This window comes from Cyprinodon variegatus, unplaced genomic scaffold (assembly GCF_000732505.1).
Source record: "Cyprinodon variegatus isolate N-32 unplaced genomic scaffold, C_variegatus-1.0 Scaffold408, whole genome shotgun sequence".
Lineage (NCBI taxonomy): Eukaryota > Metazoa > Chordata > Actinopteri > Cyprinodontiformes > Cyprinodontidae > Cyprinodon > Cyprinodon variegatus.
In genome coordinates, this window is record NW_015150861.1 from 230,576 (window position 1) to 249,223 (window position 18,648).

The 18,648-nt window shown below is 41.9% G+C and overlaps 1 protein-coding gene across 1 annotated transcript in view; it reads left to right on the top strand.

The window, feature by feature from the left end:
- Positions 1-18,648, top strand: part of LOC107093109 (unconventional myosin-XVIIIa-like) — a 94,203-nt gene that overhangs the window by 50,827 nt on the left and 24,728 nt on the right. Inside the window, exons 9-21 of the mRNA XM_015387941.1 lie at positions 190-253; positions 348-492; positions 954-965; positions 3,564-3,728; positions 7,579-7,669; positions 7,999-8,191; positions 10,403-10,489; positions 12,402-12,543; positions 12,626-12,785; positions 13,205-13,391; positions 14,897-15,101; positions 17,311-17,420; positions 18,270-18,335. Coding sequence (XP_015243427.1) covers positions 190-253; positions 348-492; positions 954-965; positions 3,564-3,728; positions 7,579-7,669; positions 7,999-8,191; positions 10,403-10,489; positions 12,402-12,543; positions 12,626-12,785; positions 13,205-13,391; positions 14,897-15,101; positions 17,311-17,420; positions 18,270-18,335 — 1,627 coding nt within the window. The remainder of the gene's footprint in view (positions 1-189; positions 254-347; positions 493-953; positions 966-3,563; positions 3,729-7,578; positions 7,670-7,998; positions 8,192-10,402; positions 10,490-12,401; positions 12,544-12,625; positions 12,786-13,204; positions 13,392-14,896; positions 15,102-17,310; positions 17,421-18,269; positions 18,336-18,648) is intronic.

Sequence of the window (18,648 nt, forward strand, 5' to 3'; positions counted from 1 at the left end):
AACTAATCTTATAGTGCCTGAAAATGACATGTTGTGAATCAGCTGTATATAGAATTTATTTCATCACCATTCAGAGAATAGTTTTAGTTTTTAGTTTACCCTGCGGCCTCCTATGGTCCTACAGGAAAAGTGAACTATATTCTCCAGTAGCTGAAAGGAGCTGACTCTGTCTTCTTCTCCACTTTTAAGGACGGAGTTGCATCTCAACCAGCTGAATGAGAGCAGTGCGTTTGGAATCCAGCCACTCTCCAAGGTAATGGGCTCCTTTTTATTCCTTCATTTAATGACGGGGCCCAAGCAGCGCCTCCTTAACAGAAGCGGGACTTTGAATCTGGTTTGGTTTTCAGACTGAAGACAAGCAGAGGGCGCTGCAACAGTTCACCAAGCTCCAGGCTGCAATGAAGGTCCTGGGCATCTCTGTGGAGGAACAGAAAGCTCTCTGGCTTATTCTAGGGGCCATTTATCACTTAGGGGCCGCAGGAGCCACTAAAGGTAGGATCTGTACATCCCAATTCAAACTAAGCCGTTGTTAATATGATGTCGTATTACTCATTGCTGCCTAAACACGGTTGTTTATTTAGCACATTGAACTTTCACCAAACTAACTTCATTTTTGTAAAATAATCTAAAAGAATTTCTTAAAAAGAGCTATAAGGAGATATGAGTCTTAGAAGCTGTGTTAAAGGACAGGAGGACAGTGTCCTTCCCAGCCTTAACGACCATGGGACGTGTCCCTCCTAACCTTCGCTGTCGCCTTCGCCTGGTGTGCAAGAGAACAACGTTGTTCCTCCTCAGCCTGATCAGCTCATGCTTCTGAAATGTCTCGGTGGCTTCCAAGCGCTCTTCATGGCTTCTGGTGTTTTATGTGTCAGATGAATAATTGCATCCATAAACTGTTGTCTAACCTCCTCTCTTTGCTTGCATGTTTGCATGCTGTGTCCTATCAAATGCAGACGGAGATGAAGGTAATGGAATAAGTGTTATTCTCTTACAAACTTGGTTTTATTGTCAGTTTCATTTTGCTTTTATGTCCTCATGCTTTTATCATTTCATCAGGGCTTCAATCTGATAGCATATACCTTATTATTCATCCACTTCTCTGCTTTGCCTGTTTTTTTTTTTTACTAAGTGAAGCCTTCCAGTAAATCTGGGCTCTCGATATCAGCCTATTAAAAAACATTCAGACCCATCTGTGTTGATGCAGCTAACATAAAATTAGACTTTGTGTTCATTTGGCTTCTGATCAGCTGCTAAAAGCAACCAGATCACAGAATCAGTCAAACTTCTAGAGCAGATAGCTGCCGTCAAAAGGAAGGCTGGATCTGCTGCCTGCTTGTTAATGGGATCAGGCCAGCTCATTAGAAGAAGAAACCTATCTATGATGTGACATGATAGCTTGAGGTTGGTCCATTTTGGCTTGTCCAAGAAGTCAGGCTTAGAGCTTTAATGCCACGGCATGGAGGTGATGTTCCATCTAGAGACGTTCTTTCTGCACCACAGTCGATTAGCGCTGTCATACCTTGCTGATTTAAGGCTTGTTTATACTCAGAAACCAGGTCGTCTTTGTGTGTGTCACAGTTAACGCAGATATGCCCCGCCCCCTCCGCAGACACTCTGCTGCACCTCTCCAAAATTGTAGCTGACTGCAGACAGTGCCACAGAAAAGAGGCCTCTGATTGGTCAAATCTACATCCGCTCTACACTATGTGTATTTCCTGTTTGGTACCGGCTTGTTTTGTTTGTATGACCGCCATTTTGGAAAATGGCTCATGAAGATGGACCAGCTAGTAGAGCAGGTGCGGGAGAACTCTGGGAGCCTTTTTCCACCTGGATCCACGCTCTTTTTCGCCCTTGTGTCACTACGTTATCACACAAACTTGCCCCTTGAGTTTTTCCACTTCCTCACTGCCTCATGCGTATCAAGACTCACAGCTAGTTTGGATTGTCACCCTTGCGTTGTTGTGGAATAACAAAGCAAAGTCCATGCTTCAAAATTGGGCATAAATAACAAATCAAAAATATCTGCGTCATACCTGCGACACACTGCTGTGGGAGGATAACCAGCCCTTTAGCCAGCGTATTCCTGACATCGCAGAATCGTCTAAAATGCTGCCATACGCTGAACTTTCTATGTACGTTTTCAAATTTGGGTGTATACATAGAATATTCATATCGAGTCCAGAACTTATGTCCCACGACAGTAACTTATGAATAATGCACAGCAGCGTAATGAGGTGCCTGGTTTGCATAAAAAGATACATTTCATTGGGGTATTAACCTAGCTGCTATTTACCACCCATCCCCGAAAAAATAATGAATAAAAAGTAAGAAGGTTTGCAGTCACAGCAGATTCAGCATCATGTCTGCTAGGAGGTTTGTTGGTGGTGGGCGTGAACGCAGGGAGGATCCATCACTCACCTTCTGGCTCACCCTATGATGGGGATGAAGTCTGGAGGAGAACTAACGGTTTCCTCCTGTGAACCCCCTTTATACCAAAACGCTGCCAATACGCCATTATACAGTAGCTGGAAGTTAGAAACACGTTCAGCGCTCGCCTGGAACATGTCAGATACCTTGATATGCGTTGGAGAGAAGTTCTTGATAAGTTACACCGAAGTTATGCACACGTTACTCATAGGTTTTGGATAAACTGGACACCACGACTTATGAGTAATTTACACTTGACGTGTGTCAACGATCAGATACAGTAACATTCAAAATGGCCCTTCACATATTTTTTCACTCCGACTCCACAGTTTCACTGAATGAAAGGGTCTGACCTGATCTTTAGATTTTAATCTCCACAAATCATGAGAGAAAGAATATTTTTGCTCAAAGATTGATGTTTAAAAAGGAATTGTAGGGGACCAGCCAAGGGCCCGTCAAGGAAAGTGGGGAAATTTTGAATGGCTACTACTGTAACTTACCTGTAACTTATGCCCCATACTCAAAATTTCTTGACGTACTCGGCATATGTCGACGTACTTAAACAAAACGTACCCACAACTTATCCAACGTATGCCAGCATGTTTGAAAGGTTTTTCATACGCTGACTGAATCATCAAGGTGTGACGGGGCTTTACTGCCTTGCTACATGGATAAGGTATATATGATCCCATGTAGACTTTGCTAGTCAGGGATCTTTGTGTCACCTCATTTTCTATGTGTTGGTGGATCTGTGCTGAGGTCTTCACCTGCAGTCAGTCTGTAGTCCTTTGTGCACCAGAAAAGTCCCATCCATTCATGTTCCAGGACCCTATCTATGCACACATCATCCTGCTATTGTGTTCAACGCCTTTCCAACACATTATTGATGGTAGCTCTAAGTCCGACTCATCTAAATGCTGCCATCTACTGGTTGAGCTAAGCTAACAGAGATAAACAGGGAAGAGAAAACATTAAAAGAAAAGTCAAACAGCCAATCCAGAAGATATTAGTTTGGTTCAGTAACCTTCCCTTCTTGTATTTTATTTCCACGCTCTTTGCTGTGATATGTTCTGGTCACTAGATAGTTCTCTGTTTTTGCAGTTTGTCATGTTCTGACTCTACTCCTGTTCTTCCAGCTGGACGCAGGCAATTCGCTCGCCATGAATGGGCCCAGAAGGCGTCCTATCTACTGGGCTGCAACCTGGATGAACTGTCCTCACTGATCTTCAAGAACCAGGCCAGAGGAATGCAGCCTTTGTTCAGGGGGGGTACAGATGATGCTGGCCAAGGTGATGGCTTAGGTAAAAAAAAAAATAAAAAAAACTGCCATAAAGTCTGGAGTTATCTTTGATGCTGATTTTCTGTGAGACATTATAGAAATTATTTGCAGTTTGTTTGCTCAGGCTGCTGGTTCCCTGTCTCCTTCAGCTTTAGTTGGAGAAGTCTTAACTGACTAATCCAGAAAACTGACGATTCAAATAAAAAAAAAAAAGACTTAACATTTTACCATCAGGTTTATTAAGAAGATACACAGATGATACAGATTATAGCTTCCTGGGGCCTTTTTCAGAGTGTGGGATACATGTACGGCTGAAACAATTAATCGGATTAATCTATTATTTTTCGTCAAACTAATTTAGTAATCGATTTATCTTTAACTGGATTACATAGACAAAAAAAATGTAGCTGACAGAGCAACCCACTTAGCCCGGGCATACACTTTACATTTTTTTTGCCTTTTTCGGACCGACTCTCCAGTCATACGATAATTTTTTGATCGAGTCGACTTTCAGCCTGATTGTTGGTCGTGTAGATTACAGGCGGTAACGAGGGGCGATCAGCCTCTCACAGCCACCTCCCAATCAGTAATTGTGAGGTTGCGAGAAAACCAAACATGTTTTAAATTCAGTCGGCCGTCGTAAGGTGGTCGTGGACAAATCGCTCAGTGGGCAAACAAGGATTCTTCTTCTACGTTTAGAGCTAAAGCACCAGAGGCAGCCGGAGCAGCTAGTTTACATGCAAAGTCAATGGCACAGCAAACGCAGCTGCTGCTGGAGTTGGAAAAATTTAACTTGCTGCTCGACGCGCCACATAAACTCATCGGAAAAGCTTATCTGAGAGCTGGCAGGGAGAGAGACACATCGCTGATAATGCAGAGCGCTATGATCACTCCTCTGAAACTGTTTATTAACGCCTAAATTAACTTAAAATATAGAAATCTGCCGGCAAAACGTGTTCACTTTTATTATCCTGGTGCCTGCAGTTTGGATTACGTACATGAAAAAAGCCTTTCAGCCTCTGCGGCAAACCGTGAAGAGGCGACCAGGCCAGAGGCTGCTGTTGATGGGGTTCCTAGTCACAGGGTACCGACGGTATGTGGGGGTCTGAGCAACTCTGACAGCGAACTAACATTTGAAGACAGGGTGGTAATCTGGATATACTGACTGCACAGACGAAGTTTTCAGATCATCTTTCTCACTTAAAAACATATTAAAACTATTTTTTACCCACTGATCACAGTAAATACAGCTGCCATTGTTACAGACAAATAAAGGATAGGGTAGCTCCGCCCAACTACGCAGCTGTTGGGCGTCAAAACTAAACTTGTGCAAGGATCAAAAATGAAGCAGCACATGCGTTTTTGCTGCTCTTGCTGCTCTTGCTGCTTTTGGTCTGACTGTAGCATTGTTCTTCTTCCTCTCAGATGAAAACACAGAAGCATGGCGGGGGTGCAATGAGTGAAATGAAGTTCTTTCTATTAAATTGACAGACTGTAGTAGCCACCTTTGCTCAGCCATGTCTTTGTCCAAATACGTCGTCGCCTTTTCTTTTTAGGGCTTTCAGCACAAAATTGCAGAAATTGCCACGGCAGCGCGTTTCACTCTAGTGAGCTTCATATTCCTCTTTTAATCCTTTGGCTTCCAGATAAATGAGTCTGAGTAGCGCCATCTCACTGCGGAGCTGAGTCCCATGTGGTTTTTAGATGTACAGTGTGAGCAGGTAGATCGCATCAGAGTGTCGACCTGCACAGTGTGAGAACAAACCTTGTGAGCTGGGAACTTTTAAACCCTGCGGTTTTGTTGTACAGTGTGAGCTAAAGCTGCGTGCAACGATTGCAAAATTGTAAAGTATATGCCCAGCTTTAGAGCAGCAATTGTACCAAATTTATTTTGCATTTAAGATGAAAAAAATGTCTGTAAATATGGTTTATCAAGTGGAAAAGTTTTAGTTTTAATTAGGTTTTAGGTTTACTTTCGTAAAAATCTTCTTTAAGGAACCTTTGGCTCTCCGATTATTAATGGATTGTTCAAAAAAATAATCAACAGATTAATCGATTTGCAAAACTGGTTAGTTTCAGCCCTAGATAAGTCAGAACTTGGATAAACTTTGTTTTCATGCTGAAGGAAACCTGCATGAATTTAGTGTTAAACGTTTAACATACAGCTGGGATGGCCATCAGATCGACCATAATTCCTGCACAGTGTCATCCTTTTCTTCTGTAGAGAGGAGAGAGAACACGATGGTTAGGATCCAAACCGAGGTTTTGTTTTTCTGCATTTTTAAAACTGCATTTTGTTTTTCTCTCCAACCATTTAAAAGATTAGGTTTTGTTCAATTATATTTTATAAGTGAGCTTTGCAGACAGGAAAAGATGAAAAAATGGAGCATCAGAATTCATCTTAGAGAAGTTAATCTAAATTGATTAAATTAAAGTAGTTAAATTACAGATCACAGTACGACTCTTAACTCTAGTCACAGGAGCAAGCCTCTTTTTTTTTTTGTTGGTCAATTTCATGGGTCATGTCCAGGAGTTGGTCGGCCTTCAATCCTGACCAAGCATCTGACAAACATCCTGGTCGATTAGTGCCCTATACCCACAGGAAGGTGACATTTTAAATCCCTTCCAAGAGAAGGAAGCTGACCACTATGATGGCCACTAGGACTGGCCTGCTCCCTAAAGGTATAGTGGAGAATTTTTGCTAATTTTTTGAAAAGACCCGCCCTATCCACTTTAAAAAAAAAAAAAAAAATTTAATGCACATGCAGAACCCTGTACCCGCTCCTGAGAGGTATTTTCAGCCTATTAAATGCGTGCAAGAGCATGCGGAAGCCCATTTCTCCTTGTGCACACTCTGTTTAAAAGTTGCAGTTTGCACCGCTCATACAAGCTTGCGTACCTTAGGAAGATTTGTCTTTTTTCCACTATGTCAGACTTGCCACCGGTAAGTGGAAATCGGGACAAGCTTACGTATTACACATCACCAGAGCGATTGACAATTAGGAGGACCAGTTATTTAGAGCTTGAAAAAGATCATCCTTCACTATACCTTTAACAGGCCAACTGTAACACAACTAACAATGACTTCAGACACACCTTCAGCTTTACATCTTTATTTCAGATGCTCTTGAGTTTTTTGGGATTTTACACATTTGGTTCCTCTATAGATTTTGGGAACCACCTTGATTGATCTTTCCCTTCCCCTTGTTTGGTAGTTTTCACCCTCTTCTTTTGTCTTGTTCTTCGGTACACCTGTTAATATTTTAGATATGAAAGATATTTTCAGCCAGTTAATGGGTATACCTTAAGAGCAGGATTGTTTAGTGTGTTTCTCAAATGCAGGTCTAGCTGTAGAGATCAGTACTATTTCTTCATCATTAATATCACTTTGAGTCTACTTAATAAACATCTAGTAAATACTGTAGAGTGTAGCCATGTTTTTCATTTTAGCCCTGTGACATTCTGAATCAGTGGAGCCTCACTCCATGCAGTTAGAGCGTCATGGAGAAGTAAATGTCCAATAGTGCTAAACTCATGGTGGCCATGACCAGAACTGAGGCCTCTGAACGTGACTCAAACGAAGAGCAAGAACTTGACCTTCTGGTTCAGTCCATAAATTCACAATCACTTCCCTTGGGATGAAAATGGACAGTTAGGCTAAGCTTAGTTTACTCAGGTCTTTGGAGATGGATCGTTTTCTGTCGTAGCTTTTAGGCTTTAAATTCATTACAGGGGCGGTGAATCGTCTTTGTCTTTTTAAATGACCGACTTTAAACCACCTTCATGTGTTTTAATGCTTATGTATACGTGAAAGCAGGTGTGTATTTTCTTCCCCACTAAGTTATTGTCGTTAACTCAGGTTTGTCTCATAGGATCTAAATTCACGGCTCTGGAGTGTTTGGAGTCGATGGCATCAGGACTTTACTCCGAGGTCTTCACTGTGCTCATCTCTCTCATTAACAGGTAACTTCATCTAAAGTCCAACAGACCCTGATGCAACAGATACTTGGCTTTTTTCTGTAGATGTATTTTTTGGTTGAATTTAATAAATGGTATAAATTTCAGTGGCGGCTGGTGGAGGTTTCTTCTTTCCAACAACAAAAAAAATATAAAAACACTTTATAAAAACTAAACCGTTTTTTTAGAAAAAGAAATAATTAAATTATATTTCTCAAATCAGGAAAAACCTGCAGAAAATAGTTGGAATATATTTAGTTTTTGATTTCTGAAGAAATGTGCAGCTTCTCTTCTCTTAATGTTCCTTCTATTGACGACCAAATCTTTGTTCCCAGGGCTCTGAAATCCAGCCAGCATTCTCTCTGCTCCATCCTGATTGTGGACACGCCAGGTTTCCAGAACCCTCGCCTGGCTCAGCAGCAAAGAGGAGCCACATTTGAGGAGCTTTGCCATAACTACACACAGGAGAGGCTGCAGACCCTGTTTCACGAACGCACCTTTGTCCAGGAGCTCGATCGATATAAGGAGGTGCATCTCTGCAGAAAGCTTTGCACACATGTTCTTACATAAACAATGATCTGATCTGGCCAGCAGGCCCGCATACAGAGCAGCAGTTGTTGCGTGAATGATTGGATAAACCGGAAGCTTGATCACCTAAAACAATCAGCACAGAGTGTAAATGGGAATGATTTAGGAATTAAGTTACTGCAGCATCTTTCCATTAAAGTCAGAACAGTAGATAAAGGTCACCAAAAAGAAGATTGCTGGCATTTCACAGTATTACCAGAACACGGTTAAGGTAGTGATGCTGGTTGCCTCCTGATGTGGATCTCTACATGCATCAATGATTCATTGACCGGTCTGCAGGATCTACAGCCTGGTTATTGTTTATTTCAACCAGCTAGCAGTTTGCAGCCAAGGCAGAATTGGACTTTTTAACAACAGAATACTCTCCTTGTACACCAGAGGCAGATGGCCAGTATAACAAAGTACAAATGCTTTGTTACCTTACTTAAGTAGAAATTTGGATTATCTATACTTTACTGGAGTAATTATTTTCCCAACTTTTTGCTGGTACTCCTTACATATTTTTGCAATTATCTCTACTTTCTACTCCTTAGATTTTAAAAATTGGCTCATTAGTTTTGTTTCATTTAAGCTCGTTTTCGTTATGGGCTGTAGGTATTTAAAAAATAAAAACCATCAAAGGGGTTTGTTTCATCCAGCCAGACATTTTCAGTCATGTTTATCCCTGCTGGGGTCGCGAGGGGTGCTGGTGCCTATCTCCAGCTGTCTACGGGCGAGAGGCGGGGTCCACCCTGGACAGGTCACCCGTCCATCACAGGGCAATAGAGATAAACTGGACAAACAAACATTCACACACAAACTCACACCTAAGGATTATTTATAGAAGCCAATTTACTTAACAGTCATGTTTTCGGTCTTTGGGAGGAAGCCGGAGTACCCGGAGAGAACCCACGCATGCTCAGGGAGAACATGCAAACCCCATGCAGAAAGACTCCAGGCCGGAAATAGAACCCGGAACCTTCTTGCTGCAAGGCAGCAGTGCTACCCACTGCTCCACTGAGCAGCTCATGATTTGTTTAATCTAAGAACATTTCTTTGTGTTTAGACTCGTTGCTGCCACAAACCTAAAATTAATAGTTTGTTAAATTTGACCCTGTGACACTGATTATTTATAAAACTAAGAAGATTAAGTATAAGGAGTTTATCATACACGATTGTAGTAAAATGTTCCTTTCATAGGGTAGTGCAGTAACAAGTATAAGGTTTAAAGCATCTGTCCTTAACATATTTTATAAAAACCACCAAAGCCTCTAAGACTTGTGTTTTATTATTATAGCACATTAGTTAGTTTTTATATAATTTTGGTCACTATCAAGAGCCTCCTGAGCCACAGGTTGCAGACCCCTGATGCAACCCTGATGAAAGGGGCAATTACTTCTAAATAACAGCAAATGTAGTTAATTAGACTGCTACATTAGTCTGGAACACTCGCATAATTTGTTCGTATCTGAGAGAAGATTAGAAATAGTAGAATAGTAGAAACAATGTAAGAATAAATTTGTTTGTATGAACGTTCTTGCTTGAGGTCCATTGATTGGCTTATGAACCTTTTGATTTCTGTTACAGCTCCTTATGTATAGTTACTGCACAGCAGTGTAAACAAACATAACTGTGGTTTCAGACCCGAAAAGTTGATCCATTGTCAGACATTTAATTTCTCTTCATATAAAACGTTGATAGCAATAATAATGCCTCCAATCCCCAGCTCAGCACCTGTGCAGGAGTTTCCTCTGCCTCCAAATGTGCGTCCTCTGTACCCATGGCTCACAGATGCCCTGAAGTAGTGCACATTTTTATGCCATTTTAGTTTTTATGAATCCCAGCAGAGGTGTAGAAAGTGGGGAATACAAGACTAATGACTGGAACCCCAGCTCATCCTTTTGGAAATGAAAAGAAAATGATACAGATTTACCTGATTTGCGTGGTGCCTAACATTTCTTCATTGGTTACTTTCTTTTTTCTTTCTTTCGTTTTCTCTCTCTTTGTCTCTCTGTCTCTCTCTATTAATGACCCACAGCCTGTTTGAAGTCTGACTCTGATCCCATATATCTCTGTGTTATTTTGTACTGTTTGTTGGGCTGCTCTCCATGCTTCCTGGGTATAAATGTGATGTAGCTCACTAACATCAGTCGCTGTCCTCCCTGCTTCTAGGAAAACATAGAGCTTGTCTTAGATGACGTAGAGTCCAGTCCCTCCCTGTCCATAGCAGCCATTGATCAAGCTCCATCTCAGGCTCTGGTAAGTACATCTCACTGCTCTGTGTTGCTCTTACATGTGGTCTAATGCTGTTGAAGATTCTCAGTCATCCAGGTCATAGGCATTCCAAAAAAGTAAAAAAAACTATCAACTGGACTTGTACCTCATTTCCACTACCCTTGAAAAACCGATCCATGCCGAGACCGGTCCAAGCTCGGATCAGTTAACCAGGCCGAGCTCGGTTCTGACGATTGTTTACACATCACGCTATCTCGGTTCCTCGCCTCCTAGTGACAATCTGCGGTATTATGGCCAGTATTGAAGGAGGAAATCAAGCAGTTGGTGGCGGTAATGCACCAAAAGTGGTTTGCCAACCGCCCTAAAAGAAGAAAGAAGAAGATGAAGAAGGAGGGAATCAAGTAAATCAAAATGGCGGCGCCCGTCACATTCAGAAAGTTATGCTTGATTATTATTGCTTTACTTCGGTGTTATTATTTAAAATGCCATTATTTAAAATGTTGCGCGGAAGAGATTTCGATTGTTGTTTATAGTTAAAGAAGAAGTTGTTCTTCTTCTTCTGTTTCTGGAGGGGCATTACCGCCAACTACTGGAATGGAGTGTGAATCGGGATGTGCAGCCAGACAGAGATGACGCGTTCTGCTCATGCGCTCTTGTTATCAGAGAACCGAGCCAGGGAAAAACCAAGCCGAGTCCACCTCTGGAACTGGTCTGCAGTTAGCTCGGTTCGGTCGTGTCTAGCTCGGTTCAGTTCAGTTTGCTTTCCATTTACACACGATAAGTTATCTCAGTTACTGAGCTCAGACCGGTCTCGGCACGGTTTTTCAACGGTAGTGTAAATGGGGTATAGGTTTCCAAGTTTGAAGAGGTTTCTCATTCCATCCAGGAAGCTTTTTCAAATCAAAATGTCTGAATTACCATCGAATTCGAAGCTTTATACAGTAGCTAGAAAACTTGTTTTGGCGTATAAAACATGCATATTGAATGGGTCTCCCTGTTGGAATGGGGAGTTGTCTTGGATTCTCATTGAGTGGTGTATTCGGTTCAGTGCAGCGAGGAATGCTCTGATCTTTATATTGGGAAACCAAACAACCTCTCCACAGACGCATAGCCCAACACAGGAGAGCGATCTCCATGGGACAAGACTCTCCCGTCCACCTGCACCTTAAGGACAAGGGACACTCATTTGAGAACCAGAATGTTCACATTTTGGACAAAGAAGACGGGTGGTTTGAAAGGGGCGTGAAGGAAGCCATTTATGTAAAAAAAAATAAAAAAACAACCTTAATCAGATGGGGGGACTCAGGTTTCAGCTTTCCAAAACCTACAATTCAGTGATAGAGTTGATTCCTTCCCAGTATCATTTCCACCTTCCAACCCCATGCAAGGGACAACACATCTCGACTGCGCAGCCAAGCCAACAATTGCCCCTAACGACCCGCCTTTCAGAGGCCTAGATCAGTATCAGGTATTGCAGGCTTACAAAGAACCCAAAACGACTCCCAATTCCTAAGAGGCGGACCCATTCTTCTTGTTTAATTTCCATGTTTTCTAAGCCAAAAAAAGTTTTTGGGCTACTATATAAAGATACAAACTCAATGCTATTTCTGACATTTTGAATTTAAAAAGCTTTAAAAAAAAAAAGTCCAGTGGATGTTTTTTTTAGCTTATTTAGACTTACATGTGGTCATCACGGGAGTTTGTGGGTTGTCATATCCTTACATTAGGAGGCTTTTCTTCCAAACTGATTCCTAAACGGTTTTGTTCGTCGGCATCCCAGACCCAAGGTGGACCAGTGTCCCTATGGGTGTCTCCTCCCCTGTTGGCTCACATGTCGCCTGACTCTGTCTAGAACCTGTTATCGTTCTAAATGCAAAGATTTGTCAGCATTAGTTCAGTCTTAGTTGAGTTTTCCCACTTGGTGCACTCACTGCAGGTCCGTACTCTTGCACGGATGGAAGAGGCTCGAGGTCTTTTGTGGCTGATGGAGGAGGAGGGGGTTAAGCCTGGAGGTTCAGAGGAACTGATGTTGGAGAGACTCTTCAGCTACTACAGTGCTGGTCTGGGAGAAAACAAAGGTGATCAATGATCTTTCACCTCCTCAAGGGTCCTTGAGATAAAGGAAATTGACCATACTGATCTTTCTCCCTCTTACTGCAGGAGCCAATCTGTTGCTGCGAGGGGAGAAGTCCCACCTTTTCCTTCTGGGCCACAGCCATGGAACGGACTGGGTGGAGTACAACATCCAGGGCTGGCTGGGCCATGCAAAGAACAACCCTGCAGCCCAGAGCGCTGCCACTCTGCTGCAGGACTCTCAGAAGTAAGGAATGCTCATCGGGGATCCCAGCATAGTCACCAGAATAACAGTAATGCTGCTGAGCAGCATTACAGAACAGACATTGCAAATTATTGAAGAAGTAAAAGCACTTTGAATTTATTTTACAATCCGGTAATGGCCTAATTTAAATGTAATATGCCAGCTTATAAAAATGTTAACTGTCAAACAAAGCTGAAAGATTGAACTTCATCGCCTTATTGTTTAATCTGCTCTCTTGAGCTGGCCTCTTCATATTTCAGTGCGTGGTGAGGTAGTTTATAAACCACAACAAGATAATTCAAATGGAGATTATTGTTAAAAAAGGTATTGTAAGCTTTGTGTTTTACCTTTAGTCTCCTCACTTCTATGTCTTAGTGATGCCAACTTATTAGCACATGACAGCCATCTCTTCATCATTCTAGGAAGAACATAAGTGGTCTGTTCCTTGGCCGGTCCAGTGGCGCCACTGTGTTGTCAGGCTCCATTGCTGGTCTGGAGGGAAGCTCCCAGCTTGCCCTGCGTCGAGCCACAAGCATGAGGAAGACGTTCACCACAGGTGTTGCTGCTGTCAAGAAAAAGAGTCACTGCATCCAGGTCAAACTCCAAGTGGTGAGTGACTGACTTAGCTAGCAGTTACTGGACAGAAACACATCACTGTAGCAAGCATCCACGCTACGGAAAACACTTAGCCACACCTGCTAGTTACTTGCTGAGGCCTTCTAAAAGCTTAAAAGCAAACAATATGAAAGTGCAAAAAAGTAAAACTGTAGTGGCTTCATGTAGGAGATAAACCCATTTAAATGAAATAGTTATATCTAGGAGAGGGACATCAGTAACCACTTAAAGAGAGGACCAAGAGAATCATCTATAGAAGAACACTGAGTCACGAGCTGAGCTGATGTCTCCCTCAAGGACATTGTCACATATTAAAAAAAAAATTAAAAAAAATTAGGCTGTAGCAACTATGAAAGCAAAACGGAGAGAACACTTGGTTAAAATTTAAAAAGTAAAGAATAAAAATAACAAAATTGAGTAAGAGTAAGGTAAAGCAGGGTGAGGAGTCCTCCAGCAGCCTTAGGCTATAGCAGCATAACTAGAGATAGATTAGGATAACCTCAGCCTCTATATATACACGATTTATCAAAGAAGGAGTTGTAATACAGACATTTTCTGTAGAAAAGCTCCAATTTAAATTCTTTTTCATAATTACTTATTGCCTCTTTAAGCCCAGTCATAACAGTAGACAGTGTGTTTTCTAAAATTACTAAAACTAGAAGTTGGATCTGGGGGGTGGTTAGAGCGGTGTGCTGGTGCTCTGCGAAGGTTGCCGGTTCCATCCGGACAGCCTGAGAAAAACCCTTAACCCCACACTGCTCCCCGGGCGCCACACAACGGCAGCCCACTGCTACCCAAGGGGATGGGTTCAATCCAGAGTCAATTTCCCCATTATGGGACAATAAAGGGATTTACATTTACATAATCTTAAAAGTATACTTCTGGCATTTTGTTAAAACAGTATTCCTTAACACCTCAGTTACAGCAGATATTACTCCATTCAGATCAACAATTTTGGTGGCGGTGTCGGCTGATGAACATCAGTCACAAAAATACCTATTTACTGGGGCCGAGTTCTTCAGTTATTGGACAATAGTGTAAGTCACAAGGTTACCCAAGGACACGTGCACTTTTTACCTGGACTGGTTAAAGAGTGAGGAGATAAAAGGTTAGGACATCTTTCCTCTTGAACTCCTAAAAAGGCCCTAGTCAAGAAATGGTTAAAAAGGGGCTCCATGTCTGACACAGTGGGGGAAAATTGTAGTGGACCATCTGATAGCCAACTGCTACCCCTGATATTTCAAAGGCTAATGCTGGATGACTGACTCCCATTCTATGTCAAGATCTTGCAGTAGTTTAGGTATGAATAAAACATTTGTAATCTTGAGCAAAGGAAGACCTGGAATAAATGTTGGTAAGCTCCAACCTGTGACAGAACCACTGAACCACGGTACCTGCAGCTCCTTTCACACCAGTAATCAACCACCAGTACACATCGTGACGTCGGCTTAGTCCACAATCTTCAAGCCAACTCTTAACATCCATCTTTGTGTTTTCAGGATGCTTTGATTGACATGGTGCGTCGTTCCAAGGTTCACTTTGTTCATTGCCTGCTGCCTAAAGCAGAGGCGGTGGGGGGAAGTGAACCCCGTGTGCCGCATGGAGAGAGCTCTGATTCCGGTCTGATGACTTTAGATGTGGGCCTCCTGAGAGCTCAGCTCCGAGGATCTAAGCTGTTAGAGGCTCTACGCATCTATAGGCAAGGTAAGCAAGGGGTTCACTTCATTTGCTTCCACAGAGCTCAAAATAAAGATCACGGAGAAAGAAAAGAAAGAGTTTGGATCTTATCATTTAAAGCCTATCATGTTCTGCTGGGCATGCATGTAGCGACCGTGGAGAGAAAACTCCCCTTTAAAAAGAAGGAACCTGCAGCAAAAGCAGATGGTAAACCATCTTAATAGAACCAGTCCTCCTACATGTTGTAAAACAGATGAATGTGTCTCCATGAACTTAACAGCCTGCAAGCTGTTGGACTCTGCAGTCTTCATCTTTCATCTGATGGTTGACCTCAGCTGAAACTTTTGTAGGACAGCCCTAATTTGGACCTGCCGTTAGTATAAAGTCCTGCTGAGCCCCTGACTAAAAAAACACCAAAAACAAAAATATAATGCGACGTAGGTCCATAGTGGAAAAAAACAACATCTACAGACATGACTGAAGAACCAACGAAAAAGAAATGTAAGTGACAGAGGCTACGTTCACACAGCACCCTCAAGTGACCCAAATTCAATTTTTTGTTGTCCATATGTGACCTGTATCTGATCTTTTCACGGCAGTCTGAACAACATAGATCCAATTTTCTTCCAATGCGATCTGGGCCACTTGGCTATGTGGTCCTGAATCCGATACGAATCAGATTTTTTTTTTTAAATGCAACCTGTATCTGAACGGCTAGGTCACATTCATCCGACCTGAACGCCATTAATACTGAAGAAAGGTCACTATTCTGCATCTTCTACACAGAAGCGGGAAGAAAACCAACAACCATTGTGGAGGATAATGGAGAGAGCAGTATTTATGTTTAACCATCTTGGAAAGATTGAGTTTTTAAGGTTGGGAACAGTCAGGTCTAAGCACCTAAAACATCATACATACATACAGGGAAAGAAAGAAGGCACAGAGACATTAAATTTAGTTTTACTCGCGAGGAGAGTTGGAAGAGACTGCAGAGTTTACAAATCTCCAACCCACTCTGCGGCCCCAGCGTTCTCCTCGCTATTTATTGAAATCAGTGGTCCCTGGTTACAACAGCTGAGACTACACTGGGGTTGAAACAAGATAAGGAATTCAGACTTGCAGTCTCAGTAAACATATCTTCTAAATCTCAGGGTTAAGTCAAAGTTTAAGCTGTTGAAGCTTTTCACCAAAGTTCAGCAGGTTGAGTGCTGCTCGTAGATCAACCACAACCTCCCAAAAGCAAATCTACAAATTACAGTATACTTCAGAAAAGATGGCTATGAACACATGCACATAGCACACAGCTTTATGCATTATAACACTACACAGATACATTTATATACAATTATTCTAACAGGAATGATCGCTAGGTGCGCTCCAGCAAAACCATCCGTGTTTTATATCCGTAAACACAGAGCACGCTTGCTTGTGATGTCATTGCTTCCTCTACTGCGCATGCGGGACGCTTGTGTTGTATGAATGCAGTTTGCACAGGAGATCACATACAAGTCGCATATATCTGGAAATGTTAACGACAAGAAATTGGATTTCACAAAAAATCGGAATCGAGGTGCGGGTTTGTTAACAAAACAGGAGGCTGCTTCTTCTACTACTAAAGCATTCTGGAAAACAAGACAGTTCTGCACAACAAATGATTTAATATGATTGAACGCTTAGTACATGTATTAAAACATCATGATAGGATCATGTTATTTCTGTCCATGTAAGCACAGACTTTGAACGTCCGGTCAACCAAGATCTAGATCAGATTGAGGAAATTTTGCGCATGTAAACAGAGCTACTGTGTGATACCACTAGCAGCAAACAGTTTTGCATGTTAAACATGGTTATTGGTTGCCTTTTAAATTCGGGTTACATCCCAGAGTCCCAGAAGGGATGATTGAAATTAAAGGCGGTTTTTGAAAGCAATGAATGTCATTTTTGACATTTCTATTTTCAACAAAAGAGAAAAATTTCAATTAACTGGATTTGATAGGAAATGTTCAGAGATCAGATTTTTAAGCTGTATGTGTCTTAATGTTAAACACTGACTGAGAATAAGATCACAGCACGGCCAATAACCGCTTTGCCATGTTTCCATGGTTACTTCTACGCGTTAGCGTGGTAAAGTGACCTTTCAGTAAAGCTTTTCTGTGTTTTGAAACTGCTGCAATAAAGCAGGTTTACCATGAAAATGAAAGGTTGCTCCAACGAAGGCTGATGTGTTTCCCTCCAGGCTACCCAGAGCATATGGTGTTCTCAGAGTTCCGCAGACGCTTTGATGTCCTCGCACCCCAACCAACCAAAAAACACGGCCGCAACCACATCGTCCCAGACGAGAAAAGAGTGAGTCTATAGGCATTCCTCTATGCTGTACACCTGCTGGGCTCTAAATAGAGCCTCTGCAGGCCAGTTTTCTGCAAGTATTAGCGGTGGTAATCAGTCCCAAACTGCTGCCTGGTCAGCAGGGTTTTAGCAAACAGCGTGGCAGCAGCTACAGCCAACCTTCCTCGTTGACTGACAGGTCTTTAGCTTATTGTTGTTCTTTTATTGAGCTTAAATATCAGAGCATCTTCACAGAATGAAGCACAATAATTCTGTCAGTATTTAGCTCTAACCTGAGTTAGCAGGAAGAACAATAGAATATTATCCTCCACAGATTCTGAAATGGTAACAAGAAGAAAACAATGAACTATATTCAGAGAAAGTTGAGTGAACGGAACGCTAAAAAGCTGCAGCAACCTGGATACAGTTTGGTAAAACAGAAAAGAAGCACACAAAACATTTCCCCGCTCTTGATGTGTACTAGATGTCACATTAATGTGAGCTTTTGGTCAGAAAGACTTTAATGTGAGCTTTTGGTCAGGAATAAGTTGAACAAAGTGACATCTTGCACACATTAAGTGTGGAGAAATCTTTAGTTTCCTGAAGTTTTATTCTGAGAAAATGTTTGGTTTTAATGATCAGACCTCCTCTAGTTTTATGCAAACTGTACAGTTGGAGTTCTAGACCAATTTTATGTCAATTCCATGTAACATAAAGAAGATTCTACCAGATCCAGTAAAAAAGCTTTCTTTAATTTATACATTTTCTGAAACCTTAATTTGTTCTTAAACGGAACTGAGCTGAAACTCAGCATGTGGCGTGAGTGAGAAATTTAGGCTTCTTCTGACTGACTGTCCTGCTTCTCTTTAGGCAGTGGAAGAGTTGCTGGAATCCCTGGAGTTGGAGAAGAGCAGCTTCCACATGGGGCTGAGCAAGGTGAGTAAATCAGACGCAAGCTCATCTCTTTCTGACAGTTTGGTTTAAAAAGTAGAGTAAAAAAAACTCTCTTATGTAGAATTTATTTTTGGCAAACCTTCAGAGCTTTTGGTTCCACTCTACTGTTTTCGCCCTAAGTCCCTTTTATTGATGAGGTAACTGACCAGCAGGTACATTTCAGACGGCTTTATCTGTTCGGGCCTGTTAAACTCGAATCTGTTCCAAATTCAGATGCAGTAAACCGACTCTAGGCCGTCATTAAGGATGGATTATCCACACCACATCCATTGAACCTGCTTAGGACCCTTTTCTC